The sequence below is a fragment of the Diabrotica undecimpunctata genome, chromosome 2 (assembly GCF_040954645.1).
Source record: "Diabrotica undecimpunctata isolate CICGRU chromosome 2, icDiaUnde3, whole genome shotgun sequence".
NCBI classification, from domain to species: Eukaryota; Metazoa; Arthropoda; class Insecta; order Coleoptera; family Chrysomelidae; genus Diabrotica; species Diabrotica undecimpunctata.
The window spans coordinates 1,678,083-1,699,257 of NC_092804.1; the positions used below are offsets into that span (position 1 = coordinate 1,678,083).

The 21,175-nt window shown below is 35.1% G+C and overlaps 2 protein-coding genes across 6 annotated transcripts in view; one reads left to right on the forward strand and one right to left on the reverse strand.

The window, feature by feature from the left end:
• Positions 1-21,175, forward strand: part of LOC140434040 (uncharacterized) — an 83,143-nt gene that overhangs the window by 58,880 nt on the left and 3,088 nt on the right. For all 4 annotated transcript variants that reach the window (XM_072522028.1, XM_072522031.1, XM_072522029.1 and 1 more), the window contains exons 2-3: positions 5,866-5,934; positions 9,856-9,945. In XM_072522028.1, the coding sequence (XP_072378129.1) occupies positions 5,866-5,934; positions 9,856-9,945 (159 nt within the window). The remainder of the gene's footprint in view (positions 1-5,865; positions 5,935-9,855; positions 9,946-21,175) is intronic.
• The window catches only part of S1P (membrane-bound transcription factor site-1 protease), a 32,719-nt gene continuing 22,419 nt past the window's right edge, over positions 10,876-21,175 (reverse strand). The window contains exons 6-12 of one of the 2 annotated variants that reach the window (XM_072522026.1): positions 19,699-20,078; positions 19,306-19,511; positions 18,992-19,207; positions 18,007-18,194; positions 16,963-17,246; positions 16,644-16,834; positions 10,876-13,010 (exon numbers count right to left, since the gene is read on the reverse strand). In XM_072522026.1, the coding sequence (XP_072378127.1) occupies positions 12,778-13,010; positions 16,644-16,834; positions 16,963-17,246; positions 18,007-18,194; positions 18,992-19,207; positions 19,306-19,511; positions 19,699-20,078 (1,698 nt within the window). In that variant the 3' untranslated portion in view covers positions 10,876-12,777. Of the gene's footprint in view, positions 13,028-16,643; positions 16,835-16,962; positions 17,247-18,006; positions 18,195-18,991; positions 19,208-19,305; positions 19,512-19,698; positions 20,079-21,175 lie in introns of both variants that reach the window. The other variant, XM_072522027.1, reaches the window with a different exon arrangement.

The following is a 21,175-nucleotide window of genomic DNA, read 5'->3' on the forward strand; positions in this document are numbered from 1 at the left end:
GTATATAAGGCTAGGACGACAAGAGAATAATATTTTAATCTGTTGTACAACTTTCATCACTTTTGGAGTGTAGCTGAACTTTTTGCGTAAAGTCGTCTTATGAAATCGACTTACGTATAAAACTAGCGTAATTCTAGTTTTGGCAATTTATTTCGTGGGAAAGCTCGAGTTTTGTATTATATTTTTTACCGATCACCAAATTCGCAGCTAATTTTTTAGGATCAAAAACATTTTCAAAAGAATTAAAAATTTAATTTTTAAAACAATAAACTTCTTGCATGAAAGGTGCGGTCTTTTCACCTCCAGATAGTTATCTGAATCTGTCCTATCTAACAGATAGTTATCTAACTATCTATCAGAAGGATAGACATTTATTTATAAAATAAAATATACTCGTCTTTTCACGTCAAATTATGCTGCGGTTATTTATCTGTAAGATAAATGTAACATTTATTTAGGAATACACCAGTATAATTGTCAAAGAAATCACAATAATGTTTTAATATCTCTTTTGATTATACAATTTGTGATGGCAGGAATAAATTTAATTATGTAAAGAAAAATTTATTAACGAATAAAAAAATAATACAAATTTAATGATTCTTCTCAGATTTTTCCATAACACTAAAATATTATAAAAGGTTACCTCAAACATCTTCAAATTCAAATAGTTAAGTAATATCTTCATTTAGAAATTTGTAACGTTATAAACGTCACATCTCTATTAATTTATATTTTAATAATTATTTCATTTTAATTTCTTTATTAATTTATTAATTTCCTTATCTTCAGTTTAATTTTTACTATTTCTCACAAAATAGTTGGCGCCCACAAAATGTTTTTTCTTTTCTTCCTCTGTCTTTATTTTCTCTCTTTCTGTCCCATAGACTAAATATTTGCCCTCTCACTTTTGTTCGGCAGACTATTCTGTTCCGTGTTGACTGACAAGCTAGTTTCATGATATATATAGCAACATTCTATGACATCTGTGCTAACTTCATTCAGTCTCCCACTTTCTGTCAAAACAACTTTTCTGTAGTGGGATTATTTTTTGCCTCTTTTTGAAATTTATAAAAGAAGGCAAAAATTATTATAAGACTCATTTTTATGGTCTACAAATTCTCTTGGGTTTATTGGACATATCAAAACCGTATTGGTTTATTGGACATTTTATTGGATTCATTGAATTTATTGGAAATATTGGTTTATCAACAACTGAATTGACCAGATTGAATTGATTGGCCACATTCAATTTTACTAATCAGGACATACAGCCACGTGTGACTGCAGCTCTCTCTCCAGAAGCCACAACTTCTAATTGGAGGACCCAACAGCTAGAACACACAAGCCGCCCATCGAAGCAATAAGTAACACTTATTAACTGTTAAGCTTTGGCAGGGTTAATTATTGTTTTTTTATTCATTTAAATAAATATGTTTGGTTAAAATTTGTCTTATTTGCTATCAACTGAGAACTCAGGTTCAATCCCTAGTTTAAGGCAAGACGAACTCACCCTTGAGATACTGAGCTAGGCAAGGTATAGACGATAAGCTCCCATGGTTGATTGAGGTATTATTTTTACAATAGTATTTCAATTCTCTTTGGTAGTCTTATCGTTACACATTGGCGCCCAACCGTACTTGTTTTATTCAGGGAATTTTGCTCTGGGTTTTTGGTTTGGTGGCAAATAACAAACTTTAATAAATACTTTATTATTTATTTTTTTGTGTGTTCATATTATCATTATTTGCAGTTAATTTAAATATTTCCATATTTTTGACTGTTTTTATATATTTTCACATGTTGGGTAAAAAGTATTATCATTTTTATATATTTCAGCATATATATTTTATACTCAGACATTTTTATATGTTTCTTTTGATGGTAGGTACTTTTATACTGTTTTAAGTGGTTTGTTTTTTTTTTAACTTAACCAGTTTTTGTGGATAGTGTATTTTAATTACTTTCTTAATTTTTTAAATTATTTCTTCAAGATGCTACCTAAACATTTAAAGACAGATGAATTATCATATGAAATTCTTATTAGGAATGTCTCTGTCCCAAATACAGTAGAGGAAAAACGAAAGATCCTTGCTGGACTTCTTTCTCAGGAAGCCAGTAACCGTAGTTTTTCTGATGTTTCTGTTAATTTATCTTTTGATGTTGATTACCAACAAGCTTTAGCTTCCTATTCTGACCTATTAAGTCTTATATCTGATTATTCAGGTACAAAATCTGATAGTAGATTCAAAGCTTTCAGTTCTCGTTTAACTCATTTGTCTGGTAGAATCTCCCGTCTACAGCCAACTTCTGTAGACGAAGAAAAATTGAAAAAAGCTATCCGCTATGATTTGTTGAAATTAGAAGGTACTTTGTCTGACATTGTAGATCAACCTGATATGGTAGAACAACCTGTTGCTTCTACTCCTGGTAGTCTTATCGTTACAAATTCATCTTCAAAATTGTCTTAATCTTGATCTCTCGCTAGGTTATTCTTATAGAATGTTGCTGTAGATTAGAACAGTTAAATCCTTTCAACCTTACAACCACTGGATAAAATAGTACCTAAAGATTTGAGAATTTCATTCCACACTCTGGATATTTTGTATACTTACTCTGAGTCTTTTTTATAATTAATTGAATGTATTTAATAATCATTAAAAGAATCTGGCAACCTAGGTACTATGTGCATTTTCATTTTAGAATCCGCTACTACTATTATTGAGTCAATAGCACCAATATCTCTTGAAAAAGATTAATTAATCCATTTTTTAATTATCAAGATTATGAAAATATTGAATCCCTAAACTAAGTAAATGGAAATATGTATACACCTGGTTTTATATTCATTTATTACCAACTATTTACAATATTTTCTAAGAATACAGAACACTGTCGGTTTACTTAATTCTAACCTTTTAGAAAAAGTCTTTTTATCATTACAAAAATTAAAATGTTCAATTCTGCATCAAATGTTTATAAACATTAAACATCATACTGATCATACTCTCCGATTTTATTAAATATTTTAATACCCATGTCTCTAACCTACACTAAACAACAATATTTAGGTTATATTTTTGATTTCGCGATAACCTACAACATAGTAACGAACTGCAATTAACAGAATTTAGCTTCCAGATAACTTTTTATTTAGTACTTTATTCGGCAAATAAATATTTTATATGTCAGTTTATCAGTTTAAATTTCTTTGCTAGGTGATGCTAGAACTTTAAATTTAAACTAATATAAAACTTCAAATTATTTTGTATTAAATCGTACTTTAAAAATATTAATAATATTATTTATTAATTATATTAATATGTGATAAATATTTTTTCTATTACTAATTAAACATATCGGTTCAAAAACAAAATAAGATTAACTCATAGGTTGAAATGTCAGTAGTCCAGGTTTCTTTGTTCAGATGGCGTTAGGATTTTAAATCTAAACTAACACTCTCTAAGCTAAATTATTTTGTATTAAATTCTACCTTAATAAAATTATTAAAATTAATTATTAATTATATTAATATGTAATTAATACAGTATTATTAATCAACCGTATAGTTTCAAGAACAAAATATGATTGAAATGTCAAATGGTGGTAGTTCAGATTTCTTTCCTGAGATGGCGTCGTTAGTTTACTGGATAAACGGTGTGACTTATCATCATAGTCTTTTATATAGATAGATGCGATAAAAAATATATTATTTTTTTCCGAATAAAATTTCATTCTTCTTCTAAATGTGCCTATCTTCTAGAGATGTTGGCGACCACATTGATCTATTTTATTCTATTCACAGCAGCTCGAAATAGATCAGTTGACGTTAGACCAGTCCACTTCCTAAGATTAGCCAGCTAGGATATACGTCTACGTCCAGGGCCTCTCTTACTCTCAATCTTGCCCTGTAGAATCAACTGTAGAAGTCGGTATTTATCATTACGCATAATATGGCCGAAGTAAGTCAATTTTCTGTTTTTTTATGGTGTTCTTATGGTTTCTTTGTCTTTTCTTAACCTCTGAAGAATAGTTATATTATAGTGTATATATACGTGTATAGGTTGTGATACTGCGAAGTGACCGAACGATTACCGGTAAAAATAATCCCCCATTTGTTGGACAACAGCTACGGGTATAAGAACTGACATATGGTAGGGCACTTCATTGTCCTGGAGCTGAGAAATTGACTCCAAAGGCAGAAGAGCTAAAGGTGCACAAAAAAGATCCGTAAGGACACCACAATAGCTGAAAATTGCATTATCGTAACATATTCATATGGTTAGAAAAGTATATTTGTAAACACATATTTTGTTCGGAAATTTTTGGATTTTGTTGTGGAAATATTCGGATTACGAACTGTAGTTTTGGGAGCAAGTGACATTTTAATGCTCAATAAATGTGTAATGTCAAAGTCGTCCGTGAAGTGCTTTAAGACAAAATTATCAGGTGCTAGAACAGCTATGATGAAACTGGTAGCAATTTGGAAAAATTCTAGCATAACAATACACACAAAACTAAGGCTGGTAAGGGCGCTCATTTTTTCCATAGCGACATACAATGTATGTCCGAAACGCGGACCTCAAAGAAAGCGGATAAAAATAAACTGGACGCTTTTGAAATGTGGGTATACCGCCGCATGTTGAAAATATCCTGGATTGATCATCGCACTAACGTATCGATATTAGAACAACTTAAAGTAAAGGATAGATTACTTAAACAAATACAACAGAGATATTTGCAGTATTTTGGACACATTGCTAGAAGAAAAGGTATGATGGAAAAACTGATAGTCAAGGGTAGAGTTGAAAGAAAGAGGCCTAGGGGAAGATATCCAAGCCGTTAGATCAAACAAAAATACTGATTCTTCTTCTTTAGGTACCGTCTCCTCTAAGGAGGTTGGTAATCATCACAGCTATTTTTACTTTTGAGAATGCAGCTCTAAACAAGTCGACGGAACTGCAATTATACCACTTTCTCAGATTGTTGAACCAGGAGATGCGTCTTCTCCCAATACTTTATTTTCCCTGTATTTTTCCCTGCATTATGGTTTTTAACAACACATATTTATCCCCTCTCATAACGTGGCCGAGATATTGTAACTTTTTTATCTTAATCGTATTCATGATTACTGATTACAAAATACTGATTAACCAAGGATTACATGAAGCCGAACAACTAGCTCAGGACAGAGAAGGATGGAGAGAAATCGTGGCCTGATGGTGTCACCAGATCCCAAAAGGGATTAGGACTGAGGAGGAGGAGGACTTACCTATAACCTGGAAAAAATTTTTTGAAATTATACTTGTTTTTTGACAAATAAAATATTTGGCATTTATGTGTGGCAATTTTATTCTGGAAAGATTTTTATAGCTGTTTTTCTTTTTAACAGGTTCCGTATCGTTTTGTCTTAGCCTTAGTTCTGCTTTCAATTTTTCTCTACTATTCCTTTAGTAAATTTACCAAAAACATGTCCAAACTACATCATTAAAAAAGAACATCTCTTTTTGCTTTTTATACATTTTGCCGTAAAACTAGTACGCCACTGGCAAATTGGAAATCGGTAGATGCTATTCTAATCAATATTTTAAAAAATTCTGCTTCCTGAGCTTTTATATATCTGAATAAAATTAAAAACAAGTGTACATGTGGCTAATAAAATTGGCAACTGTCAAATTTATCTCTAATTTCATACAACCATTTCTAGGGATGCCTAAGATACAAGAACACGTCACAACTAAAAGCAGTCACTGGGAAGAACAATAAAAAGATTTTCATATAACTACTTTATTACCTATATAAAAAAGAACTTAAGAACTCAATAAATAAATAATACATTTTTTTAATAATAATTGTTTGTTTCAGGGAAATGAAATAGTAAATATATTGCACAGAATGCCAACCAAATCGATATCGGAAGAATGTCTAAAAGAGGTTGGTATAAAAAAGTTACTTTAATGAATTCCCAATTAGGTATTAAATTAATTAATTTATTATTATTATATTACTGTGTAAATGAGATTCTTTTTTCATGATCTTCCTCACTGGTGAGGAGCGTTGAAATATTGTTAGGAATTCCATTCGATATGAGTTTATCCTAAATTTTTTATCTTTTTTATTCTCTTTTTTTTTAACAGTTTCACCTCTGTAAGTAAATATTTGTTATTTTATTTTAATATTGCGTATCTCTTTGTTTTAATAAATTTGTAGTGTACGTCTGATGAAACCAACAATCAGTTGGCGAAATATTAAGTGACAAGGAAATATAATTGTTTTAATTAATTAATTTCAGACCGACAGAACCCTTTTTTCATCTTTATAGAGGGAGAATAAGACTCGAGAGCTGAGGGTGCTCCAAACTAACGTGGGAACAGCAAGATTAGCACATGATCTTGCCGAGTCTGCGAGAGTAGAAAAGAACATCGACGTGCTGGTGACGGTAGAGCCAAATCCAACAGCGGTGGAAAGAAGGATATGTGATTGTTCGGATGGAGGGAGTGCGGCTGTTCTGCTGTTATATTTCTCCAAACGTGACGGTGGCAAACGTAGTGCTGAGAGATTTTAACGCAAAAGCAGCAGAGCGTGGATATCCCATCACCGACACTCGCGGCAGGATACTGACTGACTGAGTGGGTACTCTAGGCCTAGTGGTACTGAACACAGATCTGAAGCCTACGTTTGTTAGGAGATGTACGGGTACGTACATCGACGTGACCATGGCGACCCAAGGAATAGCGGCGAAAACAAGAGGCTGGAAGGTTTTGCCAGACTACACCGGAACTGAACATCGGTACATCGGGTTCTCGATAATCGAAACGGAGACCACTAACGCGGACCGTGCATCCGGCATGTTGGGGGGCGGATGTGGTGATGGGAATGACTGGAAAGTATACGAGGAGCTGATTAAATGGAGAGTGAGCATAATGCAGGGTCAATCACCGACGGTGGAAAACCTGGAGAGAGTCATTAAAGAAACGATGGAAGGGAGCAAGATAGGTCGCTGAGATGTAAACAGGATGCCATACTAGTGGAATGAAGACATCGAGGCACTAAGAAATGAATGTATAGCAATGAGAAGAAGGTTAACGAGAGCAAGAGGCAGAGCAGGGATCAACCCTGAGGTCATCGAGAAGATCGAGGAAGATTACCGCGCAAGGAAGAGGGAACTTTACAGAAAAATCCGTACAGAAAAAAGAAGGCACTGGAAAAAGCTGCGTGAAAAGCTGGACAGAAGCTTGAGTTAACACGAGAGCTCTTTCCGGACGGTAGATAGCATGGAGTATGAAGAGACAAGGGAGCTGAGCGGACCGTACCTTTACCTTGGATGAACTTTTCGAGGCATTGGGTTCACTTAAGACGTGCAGGTCCACCGGACTGGATCAGATACCGCCTGAGGCGGTGAGTCTAAGACGGGGGGAGCCTGCGTGGCTTTTGGAACACATGAATGCAATGCTGGAAGTACAAACCTTTCCTGAGCCTTGGAGGATATCGAGGTTAGTACTGCTCAACAAGGCTGGGGAAAAGTATCGCCCCATTTTTCTTCTTCCGTACATCGGTAAGCTGTATGAAAAGATGCTGCAAGTATGATTGAGAGGTCAGGTGATTTATCTCGGAGGCAATTTGGTTTTTGTAAAGGGAAAAGCACGATTGATGCAATTGAGTGTACTCGAAGCATTTCGCAACAGAGGGTGTGAACATCGCTGGGCGGCCCTGCTGTTGTTCGATGTTAGGAATGCATTCAATACACTGTAGTGGAACGAGGTAATGAAGGCCATGGAGGATAGAGAATGTTCTGGTTACCTGATGAATGTGGTGGCGGAATATCTGTCCGAGTGAAGGATTATGGTGTAAAAGGGCACAATCGTAGACATGACGGCGGAGTCCTTCAGGGATCTGTCTTCGCATTCGCAGATGACCTCGCTCTAGTGATAGTGGCCCGGGACGAGCCAGATCTCAAATACCAGGTTCGGAACGCAGGCGGCGTCGTAAAGAAATGGATGACGCAGCACGGACTGAAACTTGCGGCAGAGAGAACCGAAGCCATCATTTTGAAGGGAAAAAGGAACAGGCAAACTGTTGAATAACAATGTGCCGGAGCATGTCTAACACCCAAGAAACACGTAAAGTATCTAGGAGTGACATTACACCAGAATGGAAAATGGGAGGAGCACGTGCGGGAGGTGACCCGGAAGGCTGCGAATAGTGCGGCTGCGTTGGGGAGGGATTCCCAACATTGGGGGATCCAAATCCGAAAGGAGGAGGGTCTCACACGGTGTTATACAGTCGATCGTCCTCTACGCGGCACCAGTCTGGAACGGAGAGGTAGAGATAACGGCCTATAGGAGGCTCATGACACAAGTGGACAGAACAAGTCTATTACGAATGGCATACGCCTACAGGACTGTGTGTTCGGTAGCCTTGTGGACCATCACTGGATGTGATCCGTTGCACGTTTTGACGGTGGAAAGAAAAGAGCTCTATGAGAGAAGAGGCCCAAACCTTACTATGGCCTAGAGAAGACAGGAAAGGGAAAGGTCAATTGAAAGATTGCAAGAAGAATGGAACAACACGGAGGATATGGCACAGTGGACGAAAATGCTGATCCCGAACATAAGAGATTGGGTGGAGTGTGGCCACAGGCGACTGGATTATTTCCTGATGCAGGTGCTCACAGGACACGGGTGTTTTAGGGCCTACCTCTGTAGGTTCAGAAAAGCTGACACAGATGAATGCATATACTGTGGAAACTCAGACACTGTGACACATACGATGCTAGAGTGCAACAGATGGGTAGTAGAAAGGAACAAAATGGAAAGAGAGACAGGTGTGAATTTTGTTACAGTTAAGAAAATGATTGAAAATCCAAGCAGGTTGGACTAGTATACACAATTATATCCGTGCAGTGATCAAGAAAAAAGAAGAGGAAGAAAGACAGCTGGACTAACGGCAAAGGTTAGAGTAAAAGATGCTGGAAGTTGAAGGTAGAAAAGTGGATCAGACTGTATGAGTTGGACTGTGTGAGTCAGACTAAGGGCAAGGAGGAAATGCCCCTCCGGGAATGATGCCGTACTAGGAGCGATGAGGGTCGTCCACGCGCTACCTGGAACGAGACAGGGAGTCCTCTTGCTGACAGTCTGTGGATGAATGAAGGTAGTTCTTCGAAAGTAATGCTGGCCTTACAGCGGTCATTCCGCTTCCGCATCGCTGGTTGGCAGAGAAGGGTATGATTTAGCAAGTAGGCGTTCGGCGTAGACTCGGCGACGAGAGACCATTTTATATCTCGGGGACTATCGCTGGGAGTACGAAGAACAAATCATACACTAAGGTCAGTCAGGCGGCATTTTGGAATGTCTTTTGAAGATTCCAGACCCCCCTCTATAAAGACCGACAGAACCTGACATATATATGAATTGAGATGCCGAATATACAAAAATAAACGGTGAAAGAAGCACAATTCGTCAAACTTTCCGTGTATGAATTGGTATCAATACTGTTATAACGTTATTTCTGTACATATGTCCTACGTCTTCAGACAGTCGGGTAGATACAAATTCATACACGGCAAGCCAGCGAATGTGTCTTGCTTTTTCCACTACTGATAAAATCGTTGGGAAGCTTTTTTGTCTAGTAAATGTTGTTAAACAAGTTCTCTAGGCTTCTTTCAAGCAGCCATCTTTCCTTTGCTTGTTTGATTTTATCATTCTAATGATTTCGTTAATCGCCTATGATTTATTGTCGTTCTTTATTGTGTTCGGTAATAGATCGATTATAGTAATGTCCTCCCATATAGTTAGTAATTTAATTATTGCTTCCTTTGAAATGACAACTGTTATAATATATTGTTTATTTTTGTAGCTACAAACTTTTATGATCCAAATCCACGTCCGGCCTGTAGAAATATCTGCTTCTGGATACTTCACATTGGACAAACGACAAATTTTAAGTGTAAGTTGCAATAAAGTAGTTTTTTTTGTAAATGAAAAATCTTATAATTTATTACTAAATCCTCTCAATATTAAACTGCGCCCTCGATATATAAGTTCATCTGTTTAAATCATACATATTCTTTATAGGAACTGACAACTTTTTCTATTCTGTTTATTTGTAACAGTATTCCATCGAATATTTTTACACCTATCACCATTCTCTTCTGTTGGTTTTAGTTCATTGCCAATATTGATAGCCACAAAGCAGTTTGGAAAACTGTTCAACAAAATCTTATTTTTGGTAACATAGAACCGTTCTTGACTCATGTTATTCCTACCGTTGAAATCTTCTGATGCTAGTGTGCATTCATCCTATTGAATCATCCATATTCCTTATATTTCTCTCCCCACTAATTTGATACATTTTGGTTTAGAGTAGTAAAAATTCAACCCATTTGTTAATTTTTATTGAAGATTTTACAATAAATTTAAATAAAAAATTCTATGTACATAACCATAAAGCTACAATTAGACCCTAATAACTAATTTCATTATTAATAAAATTAGTTTTATTCTCAAAAGTTTTTATAAATCACAAAACAAAATACGCCACAGTATGGCTGATAATTCAAAACTTTCATCTTCTTAGAAAAGCTTCTGTTATGAAGATTAATACAATCTTAAAATAGGCAATCAATAATATCCGAGATGTGATTATTGAATAGCGGTTTTTATGCTTTTAGAGTGGATTTGCGCATGCGGTACAGTCGTAGGAATGACAGTAGTATAGCTACAATTTTTTTTTCTTTAAATATTCATCAAGAAAGAAACTGAAATACAGTATTTACCATGCAGCAGCATAAATTTTAAATGTAGGTAACGAATAATACATACAATGGGGAAATTGATGATTCTGGAATGGATTTACTCACGCGAAATAGCCGTGTGGCCTATTTCTTCAGACTTTTCTTTTTATTTATTTTTCACACGTATCCCTAGAACTATTAGAATGAATATGACCTTTGTGTAAGTTGTAAATTGGTAACAAAAAAATAGGCTATTGATTGTTAGACTCCATAATAATCTTCTACACACTAACAATTAATAAATGAGTTTACACGACACTTTTGTCATCCAAAGACTTTGCATGATGGTATTGTCTAATATTCTCGAAATAAAATAAATAGATCGAGTGAAACTGTTAGTATACAGTTACAAAAATCCTCAAATCCGACTTTTAATTGTTGGTCAACGTCAAAACGAAAAGAAAGGATAATTTTCAATTGTAATGTAATTTGGAGAAGTGGACTGCACAACTTTGTGCCGAAATATTCACTAAAATGGTCACAATAGAACAAAAAGGAGCTCGTATATTCAAAAATGTATTAGATAATCCGCCAAATTAACCTGATTTAGCATGATGTGATTTTTATGTATTCCTCAACGTCAAAATTACATAAGCAAAAATAAGCAATTTTTTTTGGTTTTTATCATTCAAAAAGAAAACGCAACATAGGATATGAATGAGTTTATAAAAAAAGACTTCCAAAACTTTTTATAATAAGTAAAAATTGCATCCAACATTGTAGGGTTAGGGGAGATCTGTATATTAAAGCGAATAATAAATAAATATGTATCAATAGAAATTTATGCAAGATTGGTTACCTGTAAACTTTCATTTGTCAATACAAAATCTTAAACTTTAGAGAACAGAAAGCTATTTTCCAGTTAAAAATTTTAATGTGTAATTGATTGTAAGGGTCTAAATCATAGGGCTTAAAATGTGAATAGTCACACCATAAGAGATTAATAAGTATCGGAAAGCTAAAACGGTAAAATTGTTGTCAGTAGACTAATAAATCCACAATTCCTCCACTAATGTCATTTTTGACAACTGACAACACAGAATATGTAGTTTGCTTCACTACCAGCTGCCATCTCCAAATTAGTCTCCCGTAAACTGTCATTTGTCAACACAAAAACTTAAAGCTAAGCTAGAGAATATAAAACTAGTTTCCAATCAAAAATTTCAATGCGTAATTGATTATAAGGGTCAGAAAAGTATCGGAAAACTAAAACATGGTAAAATTGTTTTCAATAGAATTAGAAATCCACATTTTCTCCATTAATGTCATTTTTTAAACTGATAAGACAGAACATTTATTTCGCCTTCACTGCCATCGCCACTCGCCATCTCAAAAATGATAACTGAAGGCATGGCTTTCCATGCTTTTTCCAAACAATTTCTCAAATTTTCGAGACACAATCCCTATTAAAGTTGCCAATATGGAACATGTATAATTGTCTGCTGCCATAAAAAATTAATCTGATGATCGATACAACTTACAAAAGTCACAAATTTTGTTCTGTCTATAAGACAAACGATTTGGAATCAAAACGAGAATAAAAACTATTAAAAACGCTTATCAAACAAACCACACAACTTAAATGGCGCGTTTTCACTTGCGCGAATTACTAGTTGCCTACATTTCAACTTTACAACAGAACTTTAGCTCTAAAGTAGGCATTCAGTAATACAGATAGTTGTTTTGAATAGTTTTTATCGATTTTAGCATTAAAATATGTATTTTGTTAACTTTTGAATAGTTTTTATCGACTTTTTAGCATTAAAAGATATATTATTTGTTAAAAAATATACAAGTATTGCACACATTTATTATTTTAAAAATAAGACCACTCTTTGACTAATCTTGTTTTCTCAAAAAACCTTTGCATTTATTAATTTTTGCAAAAACTTGATTGAAACGAATTATAAAAACCTTCGAGTGCTTTTTCGCTTAGAATATTCGTAAAATCAAATAAAATTTAAGTATCTCTATTACGCAAAATCTCATACAGTCGACGTTCGTCTACAATTAATAATAGACAGCAACCGTTTGCACATCTTCCGTTTCTTTGGCTTCGGTTTGTACCATTTTACGCTATAATAAATAACGATGAGGGATAGAAAGACGAGGAGAGTGAGGGTGAGGTCGAAATTTTCGTTCTTGTTGGCGACGGTGGTCGGTTTGTTGCGCCAGCTCCATTCGATGAACTCCCCTTTGCTGTCCAGGCCCGATGCGTCTGGAAATGAAATCAATCTGATTTTAATTAATAGAAGTACCAATGGTTTGCGGCATAATATGTTACAAAGAAACAAACAATTTTAAACATTTATAAAACGCCACTGTTTTGCCTGTAATTTGTACTCAATTATTATATTTGATTATTCAATTGCATAATAATAATTGTTTGCTAGAACCAATTGCTTCAATTAATTCATTGTACCCTCTATTTAATTTTACTTATCTATCTGTTTTCTTTAGTTCGGAGTGATTCTATACAGCATAAATAAAATTCAAAGCAAACAATTTCTGTTATACTCGCAGATTCCGAAATATCCCATCTCTATCTGGCAAATTTTCAGAATGGGTCACCAGATCACCATGTGAACTTTCTTGGCTATAAGGACAGTAGACAAAAAGACAGATAGTTCTTTTATACAGCCAAAAGACAGCAGTGACTTCTAAGTATGCTGTGAATGATCTAGCGGATTGATGGTTCATACGTTGATTGAACAGAACACAAAAAGGTTTTCTAGAGCAAAGGTAATCAGTACGTCAAGAGATGGTTGCTTTCAGTAAGACAGATTATGTTGGGTTATTATTATGGGTGTGAATATGGGTGTTCCTCACTGCATGAGATACATACAGGACGAGCGGATACGCTTAAAAAACCGAAATACACATAGAAATCTCCAGGAACTGACTCAACTACCAGTACAAAATAATAGAGGCGAGACAAAAACATGGTTCTACAAGTAAACAAACTATCTTTAGGAAATGCTTGTATTTTTGCTTAAAGTCAGTTTAATTCACCATGGATTGCAATATTAGCCAATTATGAGAAGGTAAGGGTTTTGTCCAGATAAAAGTTCACAAATACATCACTTTTTTTATTATCAGAACCAGTACAAAAAATAGAGGTGGGATAAAACTGACTCGAAATCGTTGTTATTGTATTAACTCGCAATTTGACTAAAAACGTCGATTATTGTCTAAATGTGTAAATTTAGTCCTACTTTAGATCGTTAATAAACTTTTACAACCAATAGTCAAAAATTCACCTCAGCAGCATTGTTGAAGATCCATCAACTCATTCATTAACAAGTACAAAATGTAGAGGTGGGATAAAAAAAAGTGGCACCTTTTGATGACTCAAAATCGTTCTATTAACTCCCAATTTTACTAAAATCGTTGATTAATGTCTGATTTTTCAATTTAGTCCTACTTAAGCTCACTATTATAGAAATAGTGCAAAATGTAAAGAATAAACACTTAAAGACAGATAGATTATTAAAGAAAAAATCATGGATGACAGATGAGATCCTGAAACTAATGGACGAGAGAAGAGAAGTCAAAAATGACCCAGACAAATATAAAACCATAAATATATTAATAAGAACGAAAATCAGAGAAGCAAAAAAAAAAGAAGCAAGGGAAAGATGTGGAGAAATTGAGACTGCAGTCAAAGTACGATAGCCACAATATACATAGGAAAGTTAAAGAACGCACAATGGGACAAAGACGAAGGCAGAAAGGAAATATAACTGATTCTGACGGAAACATCATATTGGACAAATACAGTAAAATAAGAACGTAGAAAGAATATCTAGAAAAACTATTTGAAGACCAAAGAGATAACACCTTTGAGCTAAAAGACGGGATAAATGGTGGACCCAGAATATTACAGCAGGAAGTTTATTCCGCAATAACACAGTTAACGGATGGCAAAGCGGCAGGCCCTGATAATATACAAGCCGAACTACTCAAACTAATGGACAACGAATCAATAGCAATAATCGCAAAGATATTTAACAACATATACAACTCTGAAGAAATACTAACAGAAGGGCTGAAATCTGAGTTTATTGCACTTCCAGAAAAACCAGGAGCCAAAAAATGCGAAGATTACCGTACTATAAGCCTCATGAGTCAACTCCTAAAATTGTTCCTAAAGATAATTCATAAGAGAATCAATCTACAAGCTGTGTGAAAGTCAAATTTCCCCCAACCAGTTCGGGTTCACAAATACTGTTGGTACTAGAGGCTTTATTCTCAGAACAAGTCTTATTCCAGAGATGCAGAGACATCAATTGCGACGTATACGCATGTCTGGTTGATTACGAGAAAGCGTTTGATCGAGTACAGCACGCAAAGATGATGCAAATACTAAAAGAAGCAGGAATTAACAACCAAGATCTGAAAATAATTAGAAATCTTTACTGGAATCAGACAGCAAATCTCAGAGTTGAAGGTGAACTCACTGACTATGTTAAAATCATGCGTGGAGTGAGGCAAGGCTGTATTTTGTCTCCTCTAATCTTCAATCTGTACTCTAAAAGAATATTTATCGAAGCTTTGCACGAAACTGAAAAAGGTATTCTACTAAATGGTTACCGGCTAAACAACATCAGATATGCAGATGACACCATAGTATTTGCGGCCAACGTAGAAGACCTAGAAGTTCTTATGAACAAAGTCACGTATTACAGTCAACAATATGGACTCAATATAAACGTTAAGAAGGCAAAGCTTATGATAATTAGCAAGAAAAGGATAACAGACGGACAACTCTACGTCAACCAATCCTCTGTAGAAAGAGTGACGCACTCGGCACCATAATAAATGAAGAATGGACCAAAAACCAGGAGATTAGAGCACGCATCGCAAAAGCTAGATCCATCTTCAATCAGATGGGGGCCTTCTTCAAGAGTCACAACCTCTCTCTTGATACAAAAGTAAGAATGCTGCGATGCTGTCTTCTCTGTCCATTTTTATGGTGTTGAATCATGGACCTTGAACGAAGATATGTGCAGAAAACTGGAAGCATTTGAGATGTGGCTATATCGGAGAATACTTAAGATCCCGTGGACTGACCAAGTCACAAATGAGGAGGTCCTCAGAAAAATAAATAAGAACCGAACCACCATCAAATCTCGACAGTTACAATTCTTCGGACATATTATGCGAAATGAATCCAGAGATACTCTCCTTCAAGGCATCCTGCAAGGAAAAACGTTTGGAAAACGAGATCCAGGAAGAAGAAGAGCATCTTGGTTAAAGAAGCTCAGAATCCGGTTCAATACAACATATGTGCAGCTTTTCCGCGCTTCTGTAGATAAGATAAAGATTGCCATGATGATCACCAACATTCGTAACGGATAGGCACATCAAGAAGAAGAAAGCTTACTATCATTTGTAATAAACTTGTAATATAACCAATAGTCAAAGATTCATCTTAACTGTATTTTTGAAGGTCCAGGAACTGATTCACTAACCAGGACAAAAAATAGAGGTGGGATAAAAAAAGCGGTTCCTTTTGATGATCGAAATGATTGTTCACTTGACTAAAAGCTTAAAGTTTGTTGTACTTTTATCTAATGTGCGACGTTAATACATCACCAGATTGTAATATAGTTGTATAGGTGTCATTTTGGAGTATTATTTTGTGTGACAACGACGATAGAAGTAGTTTTTTCTGTTTAACAATTCTTAATATAAATAGTTATCATGAAATAATGCCATATTTTAATAAAGCTATACTTTAATCTTCAGATACAGAGTGTTTTTAAATTACCTTTAAAAAACAAACAAAATTTGGCTAATATAGTCATAACATTTATTAGACACCATTTATCTGTTGTTAAATTCTTACCTTTAATATTATTATCTAGTGGCAGTAGAACATTCACTTCTTCTATTAGCGACAGCAGTTTCTGTGACTGGTAAAGATTGCTAGGTGCAGAAACGTTTAGCGGTACTGGCTGGGTGTAAATCAAATGAGGACACGGGGGAATAGGTCTAGCTTGAGCTTCGCCTAAGCTTTTTTCTAGTACGTTGGAATACCTACAAAATAAAAAGGTTTAGCTCCTATTGATGAATTATTTTGACAAATAGTTATGACCTGAAGTGCTATTTGTTTAATTTTTATTTGCCTGCAGTCTCTGTTATTATAAAAAACCTTCACCTCTTACCTGTAAAGACGATTGCCTTCCATTCGATGTGGATTCGCAGTCTCTGTTACACTGTCCCAACTTAACAGGTTATTATCTTTAAACACAGAAGGCATATGAGAGGTAGCGGTGAATTCCAGCATTGCGTCCAACAGCCAGTAGCACGATGTATCCAAATGACTTGAGTCGATACAGTTTGAATCGCCGTACACGACTATTCGACCACTTTTTTTGTCTGTGGATTTTGTCTGAGTTAGGCCTAGGATTGGTACAGTGTATTTTGTATTTTCAGGTTCACCCAAGATCTGAAACAGGTTACAAAGTTATTTTAAATAAAAGGAAAAAGCAGTTAAATGGACATAGATTTGCAGCATCTTTTTGAAAATGATTAAGTTTACGCTGATTACAAATACAAAGTCAAAATTTAAAAATTCAAAATGGCGCGTTCAATATTGACAACCAGTTAACCAAAAAATCGTATAATCTGGCTAAAACAGATGTATATGTTTTTGGGGTCGCTGATTAGGAATATGATGGTAAAATGATAAAATTCAAAATAGTGGACCCAATTTAGCTGAACAAATGTCCAAAACATCTTCCAGCCTAGCTAAAAGTGGTGAAACTGTGTTTTGATGAGGAATATATAGCCAAAATGTTAAAATTTAAGCTGGTGAACTCAAAATGACAGACAAAATTTACAAAGAATCATTATAACATAAAAACAAAAAAATTATTAAATCCAAAATGAACAAAAATCCCAAAAATCATCTAATCAAACTAAACAATTGACTAACTACTATAGTTTTGAAATCACTGATTGCAAATATGAAGTAAATATTTAAAAATGTGAAATTGAGATTCTAATATGGCAAAGAAAATTTCCAAAACATCTAACCTTGCTAAAACTGCTGTATCTATGTTTTTGAGCTCGCTGATCGAGAATATGAAGCGAAAATGTTAAAATTCTAAATAGTGGACACAAAATGGCCGAGAAAATTTCGAAAACATCATCTAACCTTAACCATCTAACCATTAACAAAATTAAAAATTATTGTTAATACTTACATCAGTCCCCTGGTCAGTTAGTTCCCTAGCTATCACAACTCCTTCCTTGGGAAAGGTCCTAATACTAGTTCCAGAAGCGTAGTATACATCGTGTTCGTTCAGTTTGAATTTTCCTTCAAACACCCTGTCGCCCAACTGAATGTCCCACGAGGCCAGTAGTTCGTTTATGGCGGGAACGTTGGAACCACCTATAGACAAATCCACGTTTAGTAGTCCCCAAAGCGATTAAAAGTACTCAAAACGAATTAAAGAAAAATTAAAATGCACTAAAAACGATACTTAGATGAATCGGTTCCACGTTAATGATTCCTTATAAGAACCGAATACTTCAATGCATTTATCGGGCTCACGATTTGACTTCCTAAATACGTATAACACTATGAATAAATCGGTTATTTGTTGCATTGCCGAGCAATGAAATAATCTCACCACATAAACTTTCCTTATAATAATTAGAACACAATAAAAACACGAATAGTGCTAGAACTTACCATAGCCAAGATTCTAAAATAGTAAAGTTCGTTTCAAAGACGGGAAGATTAAAATTGTTCCGGAAATGATTCCAGTATCAAAAAAGTAGAGGTGGGATAAAATATGTGGTTCCTTTTGATGACTCGACTCAATTGTATTTACTCCCAACTTGAATAACTTTCTAATAATTCATTTCAAGCCATGAAACGGTAAAAGTCAAAGTCTCTATATGGAATAATTATCATTGCTTGGTTTTTTTCGTCATAAAATTGATTGCTTTTTGATTACTTGAGCACTTTTTTGTCCTCGTAACCCCGAAGGACTTCACATATTTGCAACCGATTCAATGCCCAGTACAAATAGAAGTGTATTAAAGAGAGTTACTTTTGACGAGTCGACTACATTGTATCAACTCCTAAATTTAACGCCTTCAAAATAATTCCTTAATGTTACAAAACGGTTTAAATCAAACAATTCATGTTACTATTTTATAAAATTCGTAAATATAGCATACCTGTATCGGGCATCCACCATTGCCTGGTATTTTCGTCATAAAACTTGACTTTTTTCATGACGGTCACGTTATACCAGTCGGCGAAAACGATAACAGAAAGTCCGGCGTCAACATCTCGTTTGAGTTTCATGATCTCTTCGGGAAAAAATTCTTCCTCCGGGTCAACTATCAAAAGTGTGCCGTATTGCGATGCATCGAAACATGTGAATGGAGAACCTGGAATAGATAAGTCAATTTTGTTACAATGAAGAAATGAAATATTTCTGTCCAAACACAAACATTTAACATTTTTTTAAAGATCATATCAGACTCACCCAGAACTTCCACGTAATATCCGGTGTTTCTCAAGTTTTGATACATATCTTTGAAATTGGTGTGAATGTGATCGCCATTCCAATCTAGTGGATCATTTTTAACCTTAAGATTATCTCTGGGAAAATATCCCGGTGGATACCTCAAGTTGTGGTACTGATCCCACAGTACTCGCTTATGCCGTGGGGGTACGGGGATAATTTTGGCCCTAAAATAAATTTTAATCTAATAAAAATAGATGAAGTATGATACGGTAAGTTTTATAAACCAGATAAATAGTTATAAGTCATGGAAATATCAAAAACGTACAAAGAAAAATTGCTGTGTATTAATTTAACATTTGCAAATTGTCTTGTTACCAAAGTAATTCATCAAGATATAAGTAAAAATCTTACCTTATTGGTAACTTCACCATACTCTGTCTAGACTCCGACTCTCCACTTCCAGGAGGAGACTCTACTGTAACCACCACATGCCCTTGCGCGTAACCCTCATACGTTGCTGCCTCTTTAGCTACCGACAAATGTACAGCCAACCATCCCGACCAAGGCCACAGTATCTCCGAGTAAGTGATCCCTACTTCCAGATAATGCCCTTGCTGGGGCGTGTAAGGGTGCCACTGTGGTTTTCCGACGATTTTTCCGGACACGCCTAAGCCGTTCAGGATGGTGACGTTGACTATGACGGGCACCGACGTGTGGTATAGGGGTTGCGTACAGTAAGGCCACATGTATGGGCATTCGCTGAGATCGATGTAGCTAGGACTGAGACTTGCCTGGAAGATAAAACAAAAAAATGCGATTAAATTTTTCGTAAAACCACCAGAAATGGGTGAGATATAGTATTAAAAGGTTAAAGCTCACCAAAAGAACAGACTCCAAATTAATTCGCGGCTTTCTATTTATCTCTCCCCTTCTATACAGTTATTTGTGTTCAACTAACTCATTTATACGACTGTCTACAACTAAGTTGGCTCTCTCTATCTCAATTTCAATTATATCTTTTTATTTCTTCTACTCTTGTTCTTTTTCATCTCATGCTTTATCTCATATCATTAAAGAGCTGTGGATGACGAATAGATAAATAAAAACTTATATTAAATTAAACAAATTAGAGGTTTAACATCCCTCTCGTCTATCTGTCTATTTCAATATCTTTCTTCTCTTATTATTTCGTTCTTTTTTGTTTCACTCTCTCTCTCTCTCTGACTCTTTTCATGTTTCTCCACTTAACTAAAAATTTTTGGGTGTCAGAACAGAGAAATAAAAGCGTAATTGACAGCCAATATCTTTCACCTTTTCTGTCTCTTTGCCTTTCATATCTTTTCTATCTCTTTCTATCTTTATGCGTATCTCTTATTTTATATATCTCTCTATACATATATTTATATTTCTCTCTTACCTACAATTTGAATATTCTGTCCCTTTCAACTAAAGATTTGTGGGTGAGATATCTTTATCGCCCGTTGTCATCCTTGCTATATTTTCCCTTTTTCCAGATGTCACTATGCCTTTCATCTGACTTCTATCTCTCTTTCATTTTTTACTGACACTTTTAATAGTATTTTCCTTTCAGTTGAAGACAGTCGGCTGTTTTCGGCCTGTTGACAACCCTTTAACATTCGGATCCCTGGCTGAAGTCACTGAAATCTCTCAATGAAGGCAGCAGAATGGAGACAGCAAGCTAATCATATTTAGATTGTCACCACGTCTTGACAAGGGCTTAAGGAATGAAGAAGAGGAGGGTATATAGAAGTAGGGCCGAAAAAAGACAAATATAAAATTTACAAAACTAGATCTTAAGTAATGCATTCACCCGAAAATGTCAATAAAATTTTTTTGGTCACCATCTTACCTTTATTGCATCTCAACA